At 49.8% G+C, this 20,749-nt stretch overlaps 1 protein-coding gene across 4 annotated transcripts; it reads left to right on the top strand.

Moving 5' to 3' along the window:
* The first annotated feature begins 1,926 nt into the window (after nucleotides 1-1,926).
* LOC102376999 (kelch-like protein 20) lies at nucleotides 1,927-20,744 on the top strand. 4 transcript variants are annotated; one of them, XM_025193875.1, is made up of 11 exons: nucleotides 1,927-2,164; nucleotides 3,398-4,179; nucleotides 5,284-5,461; nucleotides 5,643-6,248; nucleotides 7,790-7,881; nucleotides 10,003-10,716; nucleotides 12,987-13,130; nucleotides 13,812-13,945; nucleotides 14,599-14,807; nucleotides 15,655-15,761; nucleotides 16,669-20,744. In XM_025193875.1, the coding sequence occupies exons 6-11, from the start codon at nucleotides 10,373-10,375 to the stop codon at nucleotides 16,733-16,735; spliced, it is 1,005 nt and encodes a 334-aa protein (XP_025049660.1). In that variant the 5' UTR covers nucleotides 1,927-2,164; nucleotides 3,398-4,179; nucleotides 5,284-5,461; nucleotides 5,643-6,248; nucleotides 7,790-7,881; nucleotides 10,003-10,372; the 3' UTR covers nucleotides 16,736-20,744. The 4 variants fall into 4 exon arrangements, with proteins under 4 accessions (XP_025049660.1, XP_025049671.1, XP_006017001.2 ...); XM_006016939.3 differs by lacking the exon at nucleotides 1,927-2,164 and having other exon boundaries at nucleotides 10,533-10,716; XM_025193886.1 differs by lacking the exons at nucleotides 15,655-15,761; nucleotides 16,669-20,744 and having other exon boundaries at nucleotides 1,929-2,164; nucleotides 10,533-10,716; nucleotides 14,599-15,648.
* Nucleotides 20,745-20,749: the final 5 nt, after the last annotated feature.

Below are 20,749 nucleotides of genomic sequence, written 5' to 3'. Positions count from 1 at the left end.
ACCCTTTCCACAACATCAAACCCTACTTTGTTAGGTTCTGTCATGCCCAGGTATTCTAGGCCACTTGGTGTGTTTGCTGTGAAATTCCCTACGTTTTCTCGCTGCTGGTAGTGCTCGATGGAGAGAGAATCTGTGAGGCTTTACACAACCATAAAGTACTGGCTGAGCGGCTCGTGGAGCTTTGGTTTGGTTTTTATTTTTTTGGTGAAGCTGAGCGGACTGTCCAAATTGGGCATAGAATAATAATAATAATAATGTCCAGCAGCTGCAGTGTAAGAGAATTGCCTTCGTGGGCACCGCAGCAGCAGGGTACGTATTACTCTTTTCGGGTGCTAGCTGTAGGTGCTGTTGGCTCAGAATACCCTCACCCCCATGTAGCGCCATGAACCGATTTAGGCCAAACTTCACCCTTCTTTTGTGTATTTCTGTTGTGTTTTTTAGGTATGCCGCCAGAGGGCAGCAGGTCCTAAAGCAGAGCAGAAAGGCGAGCCACGGGGACAACAAAGGTGAGAGTCCTGAGACGGGCGAGGCTAGAATAACACCTGGCTGGAGATAAAAACATGGGCCTACATCACCAGAGCCTGCACAGCTGTCTGCCTGTCCGTGGTCTGTGGAACCGCGTGTTTCCCAGTGACCAGAGCATGCGGAGATAATAATAGAAGGGCCTTTCTTGAACTAGTGCACCTGGCATCTCTGTCGAGGGAGATGTAAAGCACCCAGGGGAAATGAAACACCCGGGGGGAAGAAGCACAGGGTGTTGCTACATCAAACATTTCTACTGTGTCCTTCCTGGTCAAACTCAAAGCACCTCATGGAGGCTGCTGGTGCAGAGAGGCAAGAGACCTGGGCTTGGTTGACCCCATGGACTAGCGATTTATTCGATAGGATGAAACATCATTTTTTAGTAAGCTGGGGCCCATTGAGATCTGACATCTCTCAGAGAAGGTTAACTGGTTAATGCTGGATGGGCCTATTATTTCTGCTGGCCTGAATTCTCCCCCACTCCTGCAATTTTGCCTGTTTTGTCCTCACAGTGAGGTTTCACTTGGCTGTGCCTTGCTGCAGAGCTGCCGTGTTTCACTCCAGAAAAGACTGCATTTCAGTGACAGCGAGAGAGTGCAACCTTGCCAGCGTTGAAGGGATGGGAGTTGCAGAGCCTTTGTCTTATTGATCTTGGCATGGCACGTGGGCCTTGCTGGAGCTGACAGGGATGCAGAGCAACGGGGAATTGGAAGAGTCCCTGCAGGAAGCACCAAAGACGCTCAAGGCCAGGATGGAAGTTACAGCAGGGGTGAGCGCTGATTTTGGCAGCATTTCTGAAGCAGTGAAAGGAAGCCATCCATGCCGGCTGGTTTGCATGGAACTTGCAAGGCAGCTAAAAGCTGGAAAGGATTTCCAGGGTCTCAGCACAAGGGCAGTGAAAGGCCCCAGGGAAGTGGCACGGGGGGTGGGGGGGTAGGTGCAGAGCAGCTGGATCAGTCGAGATCTGTGCCATAGGGAAACTGAATGGTAGAATTCATTGTTGTTTTTTTTTAATTTCATTGTTAATTTAATTAAGCAAGATCCCTCCAAACTCAGCTGTCCTTTCTGTTCTAAATGCCTGTTTGTAGGAAGTACCGTTTTGCTATTGTAGCATTGCTCACAATCCCGGGACTCTGGCCTCTGCTCTGTTTATTATCAGGGTGTTTGTCAGTGCCCGTGACGAGGTGCTGAAATCCCCCGTGAGCTGACAAGGACACGAGCAATGAGTGCGATGGAAACAACATACTAGACCGTATGGGAGACTGTTGCCTGTGCCTTGCCTTGCCTGGCATGGAGGCAGGCTTCCACTTTGCCTAACAAGGCCATCTGTAAAGGGCTGTCCCAGTGGGTTGCGTGGAGCAGGCACCTACTGCAGAAGTCAGCTCTCTGCCGCTTGCACATGGCTGCAGCTCCCCTGCCAGCATTTCCCATCTCCTTTGTGACTGATGTCAGGGCTGGGATCAGCTATTGATGGTTCCCAGAGCTTGGACCTGAGCTCAGTCCATTGAAGAGGTGTTTCTGTCTCAAGAAACTGAAGCGTGGCTGCAGCAGACGGTCCACCAGATGCTCAGACCTCCTGAGTGACCCCTGGGCCACATCTCCTTGGAGTAAATGCCATTTGGATTCCAAGTCTTTAGACGAGGTGAATTTCTTTCCTTCTGCTCATGGACTGTTTTGATCACTGTGGTTACAAACAACCTCCGCGATGGGGGTGAAGTGGGGATGCGACTGAGAAAAACCCACACGGGTGCTGCTCTGCAGCATTTCCCTTCCTGCCAGTTCCCTGCTTACTGACAGGCTGGATGAGAAATTTGGTATGTGGGTGACCTTGCTTGTTCTCTCCATGTTGGCTTTGGTCTGACTTAGTGTGCATGTCATGGGCTCAAGGGATAGTGCTCTGATCCCACCCTTTCCAGTGTATCCTTGGATGGGCTTTGGCCTGTTGGAGAAATCCTGCATGAAAGCTTGCAAGAAGTTCACTTAATGGTCGGAGCGTGGAGGAAAAGTTGCCAGAGGCTTAGGGCACAGGAGGGTTAATCAACCCCTGGCTCTCCCTCTGGCTAGCTGAGTTTCTCCATTAGCTCAACAGCCGCCCTCCTGATTTGGCCCGAGGGGTGGAATGCCTGGGCCTCCGGGAATGTGGAAGAGATCCTTTCCCACAGGTGCCCCATGCACATATATTTATATTTGAATTGCTCAGAAGCCTCTGCAATTTGCACTTTCCAACAGCCGCACAGGCTGCTCTGGCCTTGACAGCCGTCCCCTTGTTATTTAAGGCTGGGACAACTGGAGGCGAAAGGAGGTGTTGCTGTGCTGACATGCCAAGCATTAACATCCTTAAAATACCTACAAGTTGTGAAAAATGTTCTTTTTATTGTAACCAGCCGTGCTGATCTCTTGATTGATCTTCCCCATGGCACTACAATTAAGGACTTCCTTCTGTTTTTCTCTTTTATTTAAATTGCTCGCTAATTATTTCTGTCTGTTTATGAATTATGTATGAGAGCAGAGGTCTGGCCAAGTTTGCAAAAGAGAAAAATGAGGGATGGAGAGGAGATGATTTAAATCTGGGGAAAGTTTTACAGATTTATCAAAATGCAAGAAATTAAACTTTGGCTGTCTGCCTATGTCCTTAGACCAACATGGCTACAAGGTTATTTGGGTAGATGTCATATCTTTTATTAGACCAACTAAAAAGTTGGAAAAGTTGTTCGTTGCAAGCTTTTGGGCACATATGCCCTTCTTCAGGCATAGGGAAAGTCTGAAATTAAATTGGGGGGGCAGAAGGAAACAAGGGATGTGCTAATGCCCCATGGCATTGGCATTTCCTGAGCTTCAAAGCTCTGCCCACACTAAGTCATTAATCCTTACACAGCCCCTGAGAGGTGGATACTTCTTTGCTGCTGCTACCTGCTCCCTTTGAGATTTCCAGGGCAGAGATGAGGGAGGAAGCTTGTGCCTGGAGTCCCTGCAGAGCCCATAATGTTTCAGGTGAGAGATCAGGCTCTTGCTGGGCTCATGCATCCTCCAGAGTTGCTTATTCAGTTCCTGCAGCAGAGCCAATTCTGCCCCTGCCGAGGCCCGTGCTTGTCCAGCCGTGGGGTTTGCAGAAGGTGCACTTGGCCTGTGAAATCTTTATTATGGATCAGGAGAAAAAGAGCTCCGGTCGGCTGTTCCACCGCAGGGTGCGTATGCACAACTGGAAAGGTTTGCTTTAAAACTGAGCATGTTTTAATCCTGGACGTACCCATATGTGGGCCCTCACCCACATCCAGGCCATGGGTCTAATTCTCTTCCAGGGAAAATAGTACATGATACAAAGATTGGGGTGGAAAGGCTGAGCTGCCCTTGGAGGAATTGCCAGTGATGGGGACTGCTGGGGAATATCGGGGGGCAGAAACCACTGTGTTTGCTTTGACTGCAGGGGGGCATTCCCAGCGCCCCTTAAAGTGCAGGGGTATCAGATGCAGTGCAGCCGCACATGAGAGGCCTCTGAACAATTTCCTGCACCTGAAAGGAGTTGCTCTCGCCAAGCAACTCCTGCGCTGTCGCCTCAAATCCCAAGCAGTAGTGAGGACTTGAAGTCTGGTGTACAGCTACTGGAACCCAAATGCGACGCCGCTGTCATGTGTAGCCAGCCACGAGACGGCAAATAAGGTGAGGGCTTCTTTACCAGAACGTACTTGTAACCTCAGACTCGCCACTGACCTCTTAACGAACACCCTTTGTTCTGTAATGAGTAGTGTTACGTAAAGCTCTTTAAAAGGTTTATGGCTGTATTTAATGCCATGTTGCTATTCTATTAAGCACAGCCCAACTCCAGTACTGGATTGACTTAGCTCCTAGCACAATGACTCATGCTGGTGGTACCTATAACTTTTGCCACTGGGTACTGAAATCCGTGGTGGTTTCCCTTTCAAGTCTTATTTCAACTCGTTGCTGCTTTAGTCAACAGGGATGCTCTTCCTTTGCTTTTGATGAAGACTTAATGCCCTACTTTTGATATGCCTTCCATTGGAGGGTCTCCAGTCACGCTACGAGCATTGCTTAAGCCTTCAAAATACATACTGTTTCCCAGTTTACAGCTGGTAGGAAACTAAGGCTCAGAATGGAAAGAGATTTGCTTATCTATTATAAATGACGGCAACAGAGCCGGGAATAGAAGTCAGGAGCCTGGCTTCCGCGCCTGTGGTCTAACCACGTCGACTCCATTTTCATAAGAGCAATCAGAAAGGGAAAAAGGGAAACAAACAAAAGACCACTTGTTCGGGGTTAAAAGCAGCCAGAAGGCAAAACAGAGACACTGATAGCATGGACGGCATTTGCGAATGAGATTTAATAGTAGATTTTATCTGAGCAGCACAGTGGCAGGAGTTGGTGAGGAGGAAGATGTGCCTGTTATTCTTTTTTTTTGTATCCTCCCATTTCTGTTTCTCTCCCTGTTGTCCCCATCTTCGATTGTGAGCTCCTTTAGGACCCTCTTTATTGTGTGTTTACACAGCATCTACTACAACAGGTTCCTTCACCAGGGCTGGGGCTCCTAGGCACTGTGAGAACACAATAAGGGTGGGAGATGAACTAGATGACCCAGCTCATCTCCTGTTTCTAAGTCACTTGTTGTAATGCCAGGATCTTGCCCCTGCTCCTGTTGAAGTCCATAGAATGATTCTCCTATAGGTTTGGTGGAAAGAGGGTAAGTCTGTTTTGTGATGTATTATAGAAACGTTGCTCGTTAATGCCTGGCTTTGCTACCTACAGCAGCAGTGCAATGGGGTGGAGAGCATCTTTTCCTGCTGCATTTGAAGACTTGGTGGCTATCCAGGCACTGCTATGCACGTGACCCACACATCATGGTGCAGATGGATTGGAATCCGGATCCAGAACCTTCTTCAGTTGTGCAAAAACTAGAATGTGGCTTTGGCTGTCCATCGGTGCTTGGGTGAGTGAAATGGAGGAGAAATGCTACTAGAGTTGGTATGTTGTGTTGAAGTGAGTCAAATCCAGCAGGGCTGCAGGATCAGACACAGTCCTGCCTTTAGGGAGGGAAATGACTGACTGCTGTGCTAGCATTTCAGAAACACTCATTCCTCAGGCTGATTTGCAATTGTGTTTTATCTCAGTTTAGGACATGGGAAGTGCTCCATATTGGTACACGGGACATGCAAGCTGACACACAAAGCTCTTTTCTTCTGCTGGCATCCATTCTGTTTTGGGGGGGTCTCGAGCCTCTGGCACCAAGTGACCCAGGTGGAGGCCACACTTGGCTCAGCTTTGGTCTTGACCGGTTTGGGTTCTGATCCAGTTTCACTCTGGGATGCACGGCACGTGGATTTTCATGGCTGTTCTTTGTACCCAACTGACCTAAAGGTGAGAGGAACTATTTTGCAGAGCACCGTTTAAGAACTAAATTAGTGATAAAGGAGAAGGGGGCAGCAATGGGTAAAGCTGCTGCTTGACAGATATCAGGTACCCAAAGTCATGGTGAGTAGTTGCTTGGGTTCAGGAGGCTATCGAGTCTTGCTGCAGAGGGGAACAAAGGATTGCAAGGAATTCGTACGCTATGTGACCTTCCTTCCCAACGCATGCGGCACCTTCCTATTTTTGGTGTGTGGGTTGACATATAAGTCTCCTGCTCCCATCGGGACTAGAGAGAAGTGATCAACCCAGTCTTCACGGCCCTGCGAGCTCCTTCAGTGCATGGGGATGGGTATATATGAAGACAAAGGGTGAGTTCCATAGACGGCATAGCAGAGAATTACATAATTTGCAGGTTACTAATTTAACATCGCTGCATGAATTTAAAGTCCCCCTAGCACTCTTCGGTAATCTGTCTCTCTTCTGACCTCACCACAACTCAATATATGTTTTCAGGTTTTGATACGTTAACAGGGTTGAATCGCCTCACTTTAAGTGTATTTCATGCCATTCAGACTTGCTATATTTGAAAGATTAGCTTGATTTTGAATGTTGTTGCGTTCCTATTTCCATAAAGCAGTGAAGGGGAGGAAAATCAGTGGGAAAATTGGGCGAAAAATGAAGTTAAGAGCAAGGCTGAAGGATTGTGAAGACGGGAATATAGTAATGCTGTTTATATAGTATACACAACGCTCTCACTTTGTGCACACCTCGTTTTGGGGGTTAAGGAAGATGCTTTCCCTAAATTAAAAAAAAAAAAAGAAAAAGAAAAGGGTAGAAAAATGGTTCAAAAACATCACTGTCTTTTTTTGGAAGTGGAGAGCAATTTGGTTAATGTTCTAGCAAACTCTTAGGTTAAAGCCCCACAAGACTGAGCAGAGAACAGGAGTACTTGTGAACTGTCTTTATGTATAGCATTTTGATAGCGAATGATCCCCCCTGCTTTAGAGAGGTGGTTTAATCATCGGTTTTCACACTCGTGCCACAAATTAGCCCTGTACCTCCCTACCCCTCTACTATCCTTCTGATCCCCTTCACCTACCTCATCTCCTGCTCTGCTTTCTGCTCCCTGCCCTATCTGTCACTGCATCACCCGTCCCCTTCCCAGTCTCCCTCATGCCGCACAGAGGCTGCCTATGCTATTTGTGGCACTCGTGTCTCAAGCTGGCCATCCCGGGTTTAGATGTTTCAGAAACCCTATGGTGATATTCTGTAGGTTTTAGAGGAGAAAGAAGAGTTTCTAATAGACCCTTCTTAATTTTCAATAAATTAAACGTTATTGATTCCATTCTTGCTTAACTCCAGGGGTAGTTTGTTAGCTTGGTGGTATTAAAGAACTCCAAGCTCTTAATTTTGCAGTACAATCTGAAAAACCAGCTTTAGAGCTACCTGTGAACCTCCAGCTCTGCCGTAGTCAGCAATCAGAAACAACTGCACAGGTTTTGCTGCCCAACTTTACAGGTAGGTGCTTGTTTGATGGGTCTTTGGGAAAGTGCCTGACCTCCGAGCTGTATTCAGTTTGCTGCTACTTGCTAACTTAGACAGCAAAGGAAAAAATAAACCAGGATCTGTAGTCATGAGACACACAGTGCTCCCATTCAGACCCTGGATATTGCAAAGGATGTACAAGCCTCCTCACTGATCATTGGGATTAGTTGTTGGAGCTTAAATCTTCATTAGCACAGAGCCTGCAGCAGCTGTTTGTAAGGTCTCCACTACTGTTTTATCCCTCGTATCGTGTGTGTCCTTTCCCAGCAGTAACTAATGTTTCCCTGGGAATGTGTCAGTGCCTGCTTGGCCAGCCGAGCTCTTCTGAGATATTGGTGTAACTGGGGAATTTGCTTTGCTTTAGGGAACAGCTTGACTTGCAGGCAAAAAGGGTTATCCAGGAGGCCGAGTCCAGAGCTTCTGAGACAAGCAAGCAGCTTGAGCTTGTTTTTGCTGGTAAGTTTGTCCTTTCTCCTCCTCCATTGGTTTTGCCTGATGCATGTTGGGTTTGTCACAGAGGTTGGGAAAAGCATTAAAAATACCAATATAGAAGTGGCGCTGACTAGATAAGAGAATCAAACATCAAGGATGAAGCATCAGTGTAAGGCAACAGAGCTCAGCCTTTCTGAGGATGGGAGACGGCATGCTAATGGCTAGGTCCAGCTCCCAGCACTGGAGCATCTTTCTGCTAATGGCCTGATCCAGCTCCCAGCATCTTTATGAATATCCTTATTCATAAAGATGAAATGGTCTAAGGTCTTGGGGCAATATGAGAAAACAAGGTTTCTGTTGTCTACCTAATATGCTACAAATACAGTGCAGAGGACTTGTGGAGGATTAATCTGCCTCTAGCGTTTGGCAGTAGGGGTTAAACAATTATCGGTGTATGTTGTGTGCACTGTTCTCTAACCACGATCTAACTCCCGTGATGACTTCTGGTTCCACCCACCCGTGGCATGGGAGATTATGCCTGAATCCAAAGTTCAGGTAATTCAGTGCTGTGTCTAACCTCTGTAAGCAATGAATACGTGCATCTAGAAGATTTCAGGCTTCTTATCTATCTTATCTGAAAGGCAGGGTTGCCAGGCCATTGGTTGGCAGGGAGTTTGTGGATTTAGGGTATGTTTGCACTGCTGTCACCCTTGTGACTGTAGCTGATGCTGACATACCCAGGCTAATTTTAAAAGAGCTAGCTCAGATACTGGCAACCCCTGGCTGAGAGCAGAGTTGGGGGCAAGCTCAGCACCCCAGGATTGTCTCAATTTCTCTTGGTGGTGGGGGGAAAGGGTGGGTTGCTTGCAGCCCTTGCTGAGCTCTGTGCTACCATAGCTCGGCGCTGAGCATGCCAGTTTTTTCAAGACCAGAGCAGGTGCCTCTCCATGAGCTGTTGCTTTCGGGGAGTTTGCTGATCCAAGAACTACTACGGGGGAGCTGATGGCAGTCTCTCTCTTCTGTCCAAACTGTTAAGTTGTTGCACACGTTGGGGTTTGTTTGGTTTTTTTGGCTAATCCAAATAATAGTGACAGAGCAAGTGGGTCGAGACCCAGATCTCAACTCGGGGAGGAAGCTTTGCGGTAGATCTGACTGAATGGTCTGAAGGGACAGGATTGTAGGGAGAATCTCGTTCCACGCCCTAATCCTTTGGTCCACGATCTGTCAGGATCCCAGGTTCTAGAGCAGAGAGATGGGTAATGGCACATCGGTGTATGGAAGATGCATTGATGTAACATACCCTACCCATTTTCTGAGAAGGGGAAACCTGTCTGCAGCAAATGCGTCCCCATGTAAAGCGGGGATCTGCTAGTTCTAACAGGACTCACTTTGGAGCGAGGTGAGCATCTTTTCCAGGTGTAAACTTTGAAACCCCTTCAGCTGTTGCGGAAGTTGCACTCTGTAGATCCCAAGCAGTCAATGAGCGTGAACAGCATCGGTTACCATCTTTCCCCTAGAAATGAATTAATCAGAAAATCTTTTCTTATTTCAGAAAAAGCTTGGGCTATGCTCTGAAAAACTACACCTTGCAAGAGTTCCAGCCCAGCTAAACTACTTAGTGAGCAAATGAATACTAGCGTTTGAAACCATTTCCACAAAAAATATTAGTTCTCCCAGTTAAGCATTTGTGAACTAATAATAAAACCCACGACTGCAGCATCCCAATTGCAGTTGGTTCCAATTAAACTCAGCATGGTGTTCTCAGTACCTGAGTGTCAAGTCATTTATTTTAAATTGCCTTATGATGGTAGTAATCTGATCAAACAACCACCACAATATTTATGTAATAGCACCCAAGGAATGATGCTGTTTATGGGCGTGTTGATAAATAACTGCTGAAGCCTGCTGGAAAACCCTGGAAATGTAAAAATTCAATAAACCAGTAATGCTTCCTACCTGTCTTTAAAATATCCCTGGTTGCATGTTTATGGGCGCCCAGCTGGTACAACCAACAAAACCAAAATGCTTCTCCAAATCCCTAGATCAAAGCAGTATTGTTTTCTCTCTGCTCTTTCTCACGAACTGATTTAATTTGGGTAGGAGAATTTGTGTTGCAGAGTTTTGTTTTCTGGGTTTTTTTCTAAGCTGGTTTATTTTCAAGCACGATGATACAACTGCCCCCGCAATAACTGGTCATTAAGCACCGTCCGGAGTCTGCAAGCCTCTCGGATGCCTGGAGTTCTCAAAATGGTGCGTGCAGTGACTCGGTATAATGGTGATGGGTAGATGCGGGGCATAAGATAGCAACAGAGAGCTGGTTTAAGTGTTGGGGGGATGTGTATAGATATGCACATACACACACTTTATATTTCTCAGCCAATTAAGTTCCCCATACTGAAGCCCAAGGGATAGATGTGGGGAATAGGGAGCCCCAAGTTCTGGTCCCAGGTTTTCTCCTGTCATTCTGCATCTCCTGAAGCAAGTTACTTCATTTCCCTGGGCCTGTTTCCAGCCTATGCAGAACTGGTACAGTAACCGTTTCCTGCCTCGGCAGGGGAGCTCTGAGAGTTACTCAGTGGTGGCAAAGGGCTCTGAGCTGCTCTCTTCTCAGCCGTCCCTGATTGCATTTCGTCCCGCTTATCCTTCTGCGCTTGTGCTATGTTTCATCTTTTCAGTGGGAGGCTGGCACCACAGGGACGCCGTCAGCGGGGTGGAACGTTATAACCCCCTCCAGCATGAATGGAAAGTGCTGGGCTCTGTCTCTCGACCGCACCGTGGGGCAGGAGTGGCTTCTCTGAAAAACTGCATCTATGCCGTCGGGGGCTTTGATGGCACGACGTGTCTCAGCAGCGTGGAGAGGTAATCCTATGTCAAGTAGGAGCGCAGGGCTAGAAGGCAGGCAAGAAGGCGAGGGATTGACATGTTCTTTGCATGTGCAGAGGAAAGTCCCTACGTAGGCATGCTAGCTGGGGCCTGGCATTCATTGAATCGTAGAAAATGAGGGTTGGAAAGGACCTCGGGAGGTCACATCTGGTCCAACCCCCTGCTCAAAGCAGGACCAGGCCCAACTATATCATCTCAGTCAGGGCTTTGTCAAGCTGGGCCTTAAAACCTCCAAGGATGGAGGCTCCACCATCTCTCTGGGTGGTTCTTGTTTGCAGGCACTGCTGGAAACTGCAGACTTTACTTGGGATTTTGGATCACGCATTCCTGGATCAGACCTGGGTGTGGGCCTAGGTGGTCTGAGCCACCATGACTACATTGCGATTGTTGCCTGTGCTAGACAGATTAAAAGTAGCCCAGGTAATGTTTGTAGTCACAACTGGGTGCAGTGTAGACAAACCTATGGTTCTTTTGGGGTAGCAGAAAATAAATAGACATATGAACACTTTACCACCTTCCTCTCTGTTTGGGTTTTGGATCTATGCAGCAATCTCCAAATGAGACTTTGGACTCAGAAGCACTGCCCGTTGGGTAACTGTTTAAACATGACCTTTGCTCCTTCTTGGCCCACCTCTATAGTCTCTATCCTGTGTGTTAAGTCATCATCCTTATCAAGTGGGTTAAAACCAGAGCTTGAAGTTCAGAAAGTTTCTGAGGCTTGAAATGCACCGTCTCTCCAAGCTGAAAGGTGATGCCCAATGATCTCTCGCTCCCGTTGCTCACAGGTTGAGCGGAGTGTAAACCGTCTCCATCGGGAATCTGAGCAGGAGCAGAAACGATCGCTGAAGGGTAAAATGGCTCCTAAGTATGATAAACACATTGGTGGGCTCCAGGAATTAGATTGCTCTTCAGATAGGATATGAAGCACACTCTTTTTTTTTTTAACCACATAATCTTACTTTTCAGTCTGCAAAAGCATAGAGCTCTGAGCCTTAATGGAAACTCTTGGGCCTATGATAATGAAGGGACAATTGTGAACTTTATCTGTGAAAGGGATGCAAATTAAGCTGGTCTGGAGGCTGAAATAACCTGAAGAAGTCAACTAAAAGTCTATAAAGGAGGTGGAAGATGATTCTTAGGATTAGGGCAGGCAGGATTGAGGCCTGAGGGAAGAGAGCATCTTTCACTAGGTGGAGTTTGGCTGTAGCCTCTTGGGAAAGCTGCTTTTGCTGAGACAGAAATGTGTTAGCTACTTTATGAGACCTCTTTGGGACCCTGAAGCACTTGCTTGAGTTCCTCCAAGTGAACGTGTGTTAGCAGGTGGATAGCCCACTCGTACCCTGCCGTCCCTTCGCTTCTTATTAACGGGGACCATTAAGAGGTAGAGTTGGACTCCTGAAACTCCCCCTGAATCCTTAGGAGGAGACGGTGCTCAAAGAAAGCAACCTTGGTTCTACTCCCGGAGCTCTGGTACGGCCAGTCTGGATGAGCAAGGAGCAGGATGGTTGGTATATTGTGCAAATGAATCTACCAAGTAGCAAATAGGTATAGCTAGGCTCGATTCGGCATTCCCTCCCCTCAACGACAGCACACCTTTTTCATAGTTGTGAACAATTCCTCAAAACTGTCTCTCGTCTCTTCTTTAAAGGTTTCCCATCTGTTGGGAATGAGAAGACCACGCCAGCTGGGAAAGGGTTTGGATCCTAGGGGGTGGGGCTCCATAATTGAAGAATAAAAGCAGCCCTGTCTGTGTCGTATGCATTTCCAAGATGTGTGTGATACCTGCTGTCTGGGCTATTTCAAGCCTGACCATCTGTTTTTATTTTTTGCTATGGAGCTGCTCTGGTAGGATCGAATCCTGCCCAAGTTTTCACTGTCTTCTCATTCCCAGGAGCCTCAGGGTGATGTTCCCATTTTACAGGTGGAGAGAGGCAGTCACAAGAAGAAGTGGATGGCAGGCCACAAGTCTCTTTAGGCTCCAGCCAGCACTTCAGCCCTTCTTTTGTAATTCCTGTTCAGTGCCGGCACCTGTACAATGCTCCAGGCAACTGGGGCAGCAGATCTTCCCGTCGAAAGTGAAACTCAACCTGATGCTCCTTGCTCACATCCGTTCCAGCTAACGTCTCCCTTAACCCTTTTGTTTCTTAGACTGGCATACAAGGAGTTTGCCATCTTACCAGCTGTCAACATTATCTCACCTAGTTTTTTAAAAAGGACGCTATTTATTTATTGTTTCCTTCCCACAGGTATGACCCCAAAGTGAATGAATGGAGCTGTGATGTGGCCCCGCTGCGGGAAAGCAAGCGAGATGTGGGATTGGCAGAGCTGGGCGGTTACCTCTACTGTGTAGGCGGTCACGATGGATTGCTTTGCCTTAGCACGGTGGAAAGGTACGTGCAGTCCCACGCACGTGGATGGACACAGCTGCCAAGGACGGCGTCCTTCAAGAATTCCTGCCGATGAGGTTGTCGCGAGTGACTCGCCTCTATGGTTGTCCCTTCCAGATCATTTTGGTTTTCTAGGGAGAGGGAGGGACCCAGCCTCTGCAGGGAGGCCCCCAGCCTCTGCAAACCTCAGATATGGCTTGCTAATTCATACGGTGGCCTGCTCTACTCAGCCCCATTAAAATGAGAGGTCCCAGCTTGACTAAATCTCTTCAGAGAAATCATGAGTGAATGAATACCTTCCTCTCCCTCGGCTGTGCGCGCTGCCTTGGAGGGAGCTGGGTGAGAAGATTTGCACTGACTCTGTGATCTCAGCCTGGTCTGTCAGTTGAGACCTTCAGTCACCAGGGCTCTTGCCAGTGCTAAATTCACCTGATGCTCCTGTTTGTAAGCGGTCACAGATCTAGCAGTCAAAGGGCGGAGGAGGGAAAACAGGACGGGCCTTGTGAGGATGACGAGCGGGAAGGTGCATTTCATAATGGTTCTTGGGAGCCTTCTCTAGAGGGAGACGGGCCAGGGACCAGAAACCTGGTTTGGAGATGACCCCCCGTGAGCTCTCGGGAGCACCCAAGGCTGCTGCTTCTGGGGCAGGTCTTTGAATTCATGACGAACTCCTCCTGCCTTCAGGTACGATCCGAGCGAGGACAGGTGGTGCAAGGTGGCCCCCATGGCCAGCCGCCGGATGGGCTTAGGTGTGGCAGTGCTCGATGGCTACCTCTATGCTGTGGGTGGCTCAGATGGGCAGTCTCCGCTCTATTCAGGTAATGGGAGAGTTGTGTGCATGTGACCAGAAACCTTTTCCTGATGGGAATGTGTCAGCAATCCCTTTCGACCCTCTAAGACAAGTGTCTGGGGCTTTTGTGTGCTAGGGCCAGCTAGTCCTTCTGTTATCCTTACTCTTGGCCCCCACAAGTGCTCTGCCTCCCATATTACTGAGAGCCTGGCACCCTGCAGGGGTGAGGGAGCCAGCTGAGGCAGCAAAGCCCTGACTTACTAATTCAGCTTGCTGCTCCCTTTGACGACCACTGTAGGATGGAGCTGTATGGTCTGCAACCCCATGACCCCCTCCAGGCTTTGCTTCCCTCCCTTTACATTTTTCCCTTGCTTGAGTCCGATCGCCTGACTCAACGACAAGCAACCTCCTAGCACGCTAGTCCTGGAAATGGGTTCTGTATCTCCTTTGCTTCTAACACCATAATAACAGTGCTTAGCATTTGCGTGGCGCTTTCAGTCTTCAAAGCACCTGGCACTCCGGTGTCAAGGCCGTGCTTTGTGTCCCTGGGAGGAAGGCAAGTGTAGTCAGTGTGGGGAAACTGAGGCACAGATGGGGCTTGCCTGTGGTCCGAGAAGGGAGGAGGTCTCCGGATTCTGTGGCTCTTAGTCCTGCGCCTCTCTGCTGCGGTGTCTCCTTCAGTGGAACGATATGATCCCATCGAGGACACGTGGTCCCCTTGCCCTCCTCTGGGGACGTGCAGGGAAGACCTTGGCTGCGCGACCTTCGGAGGGAAGATCTATGCGGTGGGGGGCCGGGACGACCTCACGGAGCTCTGCAGCGTTGAGCGGTTTGATCCAGTCTCGAACAAATGGTCCCCTGCGATGCCCATGCAGTCGAAGAGGAATAAGGTAACGAAGGCTGATCTTTTGCCTTCTTCTGCCAGCTTCTACCCAAGGATCCTGTAGGGATGGGTCTCACTCCCTGTTTGCCCTTCAGCCCTGGGCCCAGGGTACCACCGTGATAGATGCGGAGAAGGGAGCTGGCCAGAAGCACCCCCACACAGGAAGCCAGAAAGACTTCAGCTTCTTTCTTGGTTTCTTTTGGATTTATTAGCTCATCAAAGAGGGCTTTTCTCAGAGGACCACTTCTTCCTGTGCACTTTCTCTTCCCTCACTGAAGACGTGCACAGTAAAACCTTGCTGAACGTATTGTTGCAGAGATGAGCGGTTCTGTATTTCTGGAAGCAAGCTCATTGTTAGTCGTGCCTCTCCCTGGTAGTTGCATGTTAATTGTGTTTGAAAGTGTCACCTTGCCATGCTTGCTAAGCTCAGTACAGGGTTTAGATCCCAAAAGGGAGGGGGAAGGTCTGAAAAGTGAGGCTTGGGGTGGGAAGAACAGTCTCCCTATACAAGGGGCACCACTCAGCAGGGTGGGTTGGTCTCTTTTACTCCTTTTAAGCTGTCCATCCCAGTTTGTGGTGATTTCCTCCTCTTTCCCGGTGGCGATGTTGGAGTATCAGAGCACAAGACATCTGCCGTTCCTGTGCACAGCCCTGTACATGCTAACATAGGAAACCAGTGTCTGCAAGGCTGGGAACAGCCGACTTCTCAGGTTTTCTTCCCCTCCCTTCCCATTTGTTTCCATTCAATGTACAGGTTTCTTATAGCTCTTCCATCCCCGAGACCCGTGTGGTTGTAGGCCTCCCCTCACCCATGTCTTTACCCTCGGTGCTGAGTCCTAGGGATTTGTATTTAGGTGAAAGCTGCTGTCGCCAACGGGTACTTACTGGCTGTCGGGGGCTTCGATGGCATTGTGCATGTGACCACCGTAGAAGCATTTGACCCGGACATCAACAGGTGGAGGTAAGTCGATGTTGTATGGGCGACTCCAGTCGGCCTTTGCTGCTTGGCTGACTTTGCTTGCCTTCGTTGAGATGTGCTGGCCGTCGGAGCTCGTTTATCGATCTGCGTCACTCCAGAAACCCCCTCCAATCTAACACTTAACAAATGGCGTGCTGGGGGGAGATGGCATAATGCTATTAGATCTGTGCTGAACAAAGCAACGAAGGAGCAAGGGCAGATGGCTGATTCTGAAACAGTCCCACAGCGCACAGGGATCTTGATGAACAAGGGCTATAAGAGATGATGAGGCAGTCCTGAAGTCATTTATCTCTTGAGCAGATGCAGCCCAGGCACTGTGGCCACGTGGCTTTCCCTTGCATAGAGTCCTTTGCCATATCCATATGCCTCCCCCGTCCGTGTACCAAAAGCATTTGCTCTCTGTGCTCCTTTGCTTTCTGTCTTCTCTGGCAACCAGGTCCTTGGAGCAGCCTGGCATAAAGCAGCTGCTCTTTGAGAGCGACTGGAAATGACTATAAATGTGACCTGTATATGGGTGCATGTGTATATACATATTGGCCACAGATATATATATATATATATATATATATATATATGCCTTGATTTAAGGCTTCATGCTGGCCCACTAAACCGCACTCCAGAATCAGAAAGGCCGTTCGTATGGCACCGCGTCACAGCGGTCAGAGCTCAGCAAGCGCTGAAGAGAGATTCCTGGTGAGGAATTCCTCAGGCCATTAAACCTCAGGCCGATGCAGTTAGGCAGAGCCCCTAGAGACGATCATGAACGAAGCGGTGCAAAGATCCCCGGGCTCCAGGAACAGCCATAGCTGAGGTTAAATATACTTTATGTCTGTTTACAATCTGGCCTGCCACTTGAAAGGAGACTTTCTCTGCCCTTTTCTTGTTTCAGGCTCTTTGGAAACACCCAGAGCTGTCACCCTGGTGGGGGTGTGGCTGTGCTGAACGTGACCCCCTAGGACCTGAGGACTTCCTAGTCACTGCCCGGTGCAGCTAATGTGGTTTTGTGGGTCGGTAGTTTAGACAAGGGAGAGGACCAGAGTAGCAGGGAGTAGGTAAGCTGGGGGAGGAGGATGTCATTGCATTCATGATGGAGACCGAGCTCTCGGGCAGCCTTGCTGGGTGCAACTCTGTTCTGCTCCAGGGGGTTTGGGCAGGGGCTCCCCTTGCTCTGCATGTCTCAGCCCGCAGTGAACAGGCTTGTGCCCTGATCCTTGGGCTGGGGGTGGTGGGGTTGGGGCTGTCTCCATTACGAAGTGTCTGTGTCCCGTGTGTAGCTAGTCTGTTGGCAGGACAGTCACATGGGTGGCACTCTGGGCTGGGCAGGAAGATTCGGGGTTAGGTTCCTGCTTGCCACAACTCTTGCGTACGACTGCAAGCACGTGTCACTCTTCGGTACGTAGAGACCTGGATCTGGACTTGGCCATCTGCCTGCTACTGTGGTGCCATTAATAAAGGCAGCCCACGGCTGTTCATGACTCTCGCTAGACTCGTCTTCTGTTGGGTCCTGCTGAGAAATGGCTGCATTGACCCGGTGTAGTTATTTCACACGCTTTGTTTCTCGGCGGGGTTTGGATTCCTCTAGGCTCTGATTCCTGGATGGTAAAAGGGGGGAAGGGGTCAAGTGGGGGGGATGCGACTGCTGTTTTGCCATCTCTGTCTGCCAGTGGGGCAGAGAGATGAAATGTAGCAGGGGGAAGGTCTATCCCAGCAGCCTTAGCATGGAGGGGCGGGTGGCACTGCCAGAGATGGAGGCTCTTCCTACAGACAACCTGTACCTGTCGCGGGGTCACTTCAGCAGAAATCCCCAGCTAATGGCATGATACAAGCAGCCGCCCGGGCCCGGACAGCGACTGAAGGAATAAATCATCCACTGTTTGCTCTTCGGAGCAAGGACCCTCCTCTTCTCCTCCTCTCCCTTCTCTCCCCCTTCCTTCGTGGGCACCCTGCAGGTAGTTGCATCTCTTGAAACTCGCATTGCAAAGCATGAGCAGGTAGACACAAAAGGTAAATCCTGGGGTCAAGGCAGCTGGGTGGAAAGTGCAGCACTGTTTTGTCCTGGCTGGGAGCAGCATTGCTGGCCTCTGCAAGGAAAGCTGCAGCCTTCATCGCCGCCTAACGGGAGGGCTCTGTGCTGCTGCTGGTATTGGAGGCAAATTCCCTGCCTTCTCCGGCACACCCGGGTGGGTTGACAGCGCGCCCCTTCCCCGTCCAACACGGGGGAGCTCTGCAGACCAGCGGCAGCCTTTCATAGTTTCATAGCCCCTTTGTGAGGTGGGCTCCTTCACTGCAGAAGGACAAAGCAAGCTGGTCTGTTGGGGTTCGTTTGCCAGGAAACCTGCCCAGGAATGAATTACACCCTAATCATTTGAGGATAACGCAGCCATCCCCATCTGAATATTTATTCAGCCCCGTAGAACCGAGGCATGCTAGGAATCTGCATTTCCAACGGCAGTAATTACCTCCCCAGAAAAGGCCTGTCTTTCATTCCTGCCTCTGACTCATCTCCAGAGCTGCCTCCCATGGATTTATTTATTGCTCTTCCTGTCCGCAGAAACAAAATCTACCCTTCACCGCCGCCTTGCATGAGGCCCCGGCTCGTTTGACAGCCCTGGGGAGGGCGGTGACCCGCTTGTTTTAACTCGAGGGAAGCTGTGCCTTTGCTGTGTTACAACAACAGCCCTCTCCAGCTTCAAAGTGCTCTGCAAAGCTCCTTGGGTCTTGACCTTTCTCAGAAAGCCGCAGGCCGGCTCCTCCAGGGACGAGCAGCGTTTGGCAGGAGCGCTGTGACCTGCGTCTGCTTTGTGCTCTCGTGAGTTGTGTTTCCAAGGTGGGCAGCTCGCCTGCTTCTTCCCAACAAGCCAGGGGAGCAGGGCTGCATCTGCCATCCCAGTTCTCTGTTTGCTCCATGCACCAGTCCCGTAAAGACAGGTTCGGGCATCCGTGTGTGTTTTGTTGTCTCGGGCAAGGTATTTTGCCGGCGTATAGTCATGAACAGCGGAGTTTGGTCTTTGGGAGGCTGCTTACCTCCTGACCTCACTGGGACCCCCGGCTCTGCAAAGGTATGTTTGAAACCCCAGCCAGGTGGGTTTCTGTTCCCAGCTGCAGCACTTGGATAGTGCACTATTATTACACACAGGAGCCAAACCTCAGGCACAGTTTGCAGAGGAGGGGGGAAAAAAAGCAGACGCGGAGAACTCACCTCTGTGCTGGAGGAAGGGCCAACTTGGCCCACGGTATAAAAGCTGGCCTGGTTTGTCCCCTTACTATAGGAGTGCCCTGGCTGTAGTGGGCATGGCACAGAATTGGCTAAACGGGCATTATACCTGCTGGGGAGCCCCCTGCTCCCCACCAGTGTGGTCATTTTTAATATAATATGATGCTTCAATATATCTTCAGACCCTCCTGGTCGTACCGCTGCCATGCAAAAAAAGCTGGAGGCAGATGCCAGTCTCCACCATGTTGGTTTGAATCCAGAGGGACTGATTTGAAAGGATTTTTATTCCATAACTGGACCCTGGCTCCAAGGCCTTCAGGGAGCACCTCACCGGGGCTCGCCTTGCTTATCTGTGCAGGGCAGGGCAGGGATTCTGCTTTGTGTTTCTGGCCTTAAAGCACATTCCCACTCTGCTGGGAGCCCTTGCGGTTGTTGGAGGGCCAGCTCCCCCACTGCTTTCTAGGAGAAAGGAAGTACAGCAGCAAGAAGACTCTGGCCTCTCACTTCCAGGGGCTTGAATTTCACTCGCCGTCGTGGGGGTGCAGAGGGCAGAGAGCTCCAGCTGCAGCGTCTCGCTTTTTCTCATACAGCATCAGTTTAAAGATGCTTAGAGCTCAGGAAGGGCAGCTTCCCCAGATAAGACTGCATGGGACATAACCTCACACGCTGAGCGTGGTATTGCCGTTTTGCTCTGGGACTATCCGTGCACCGGGGGCAGGTGTTCCCCTAGGTCCCTGCCTGGTTGGATGGGAGCAAGTCCTCTTCCTCGGTGAATTCAGGGGGCCCCGTACTTAGGGGAGAGAGCTCTGCCTGCAGCAGAAGGGGAAACAGCATAAACTTGGGGTTGGTTGTGGAAGCAAGAGCCCGGGCTTTTCCTAAGCCCTTCACTGGAAGACTTGCTGCAAGAGGCAGCTCAGAGGAGCTGGGGAGTAAAAGCTAACTGAGACTGGCACCACCAGCGCGCTGCCAGCGAGGGAATCCCGTAGACAGCCCCGTGGGTTATTCGCCCCATTTGCACTGAACGCTTTCAAAAATATATCATCCTACCGTGAATAAGGTAATAGTGTAATGAGCCGCAGCTGTACATAGCACAGATCCCAATGCCGTCAGCTGGCTGCACGTGCACTCGCTCCGAGCCTGGGTTTTCCAATCGGGGCTCTCTACGCCGGGCAAGATGCAGCCAAGCCAAGCGATACCACTGAGCAGGCCAGACGCCTTCCTCCCACTAGAGGACAGCAATGTCCTTATGCACGAGCCACTTCCGTGAGCCTCTGCCTCCGGGTTCAGCTAAGAGTCTGGAAGTGAATGCCTGGGAGATTTGCAAAACGCAATTTTATTTTTGTGGCACTGAAACCCCCTCCCCACCACTGTTTGTCTTCTCCATCTCACCTGTCACCCCTGAGAGCCTTTCTAGGTCAGGGTTAGAGCAGAGAACAAGCTTTTCCAGCCTGCACTTCTGCTTATTGCAGCCTCAAAGAGCCATGCCTCTGGGCTTCTTAAAAGCCGATTTGAGCGAAGTGAAAATACTTGTGACTGCTGATTCCAGCCTGCACTACGACTGCTGTGAGCCCCACGCTGTAACAGGGGTCTGTTAACACCTTGGGATACTTAATAATAACAGCCTTGAAGGGGAGCTGCAAAGAGGATGGAGCCAGACTGGTCTCAGTGGGGGCAGATGACAGAACAAGGAGCAATGGGCTCCAGTTGCAGCAAAGGAAGTTGAGAGAGTTTTCCTACTATCCAATCCCCCAAGGAA

Source organism: Alligator sinensis, unplaced genomic scaffold (assembly GCF_000455745.1).
Source record: "Alligator sinensis unplaced genomic scaffold, ASM45574v1 scaffold611_2, whole genome shotgun sequence".
Taxonomy (NCBI): Eukaryota; Metazoa; Chordata; order Crocodylia; family Alligatoridae; genus Alligator; species Alligator sinensis.
This window is presented reverse-complemented; position numbering and strand designations above follow the sequence as displayed.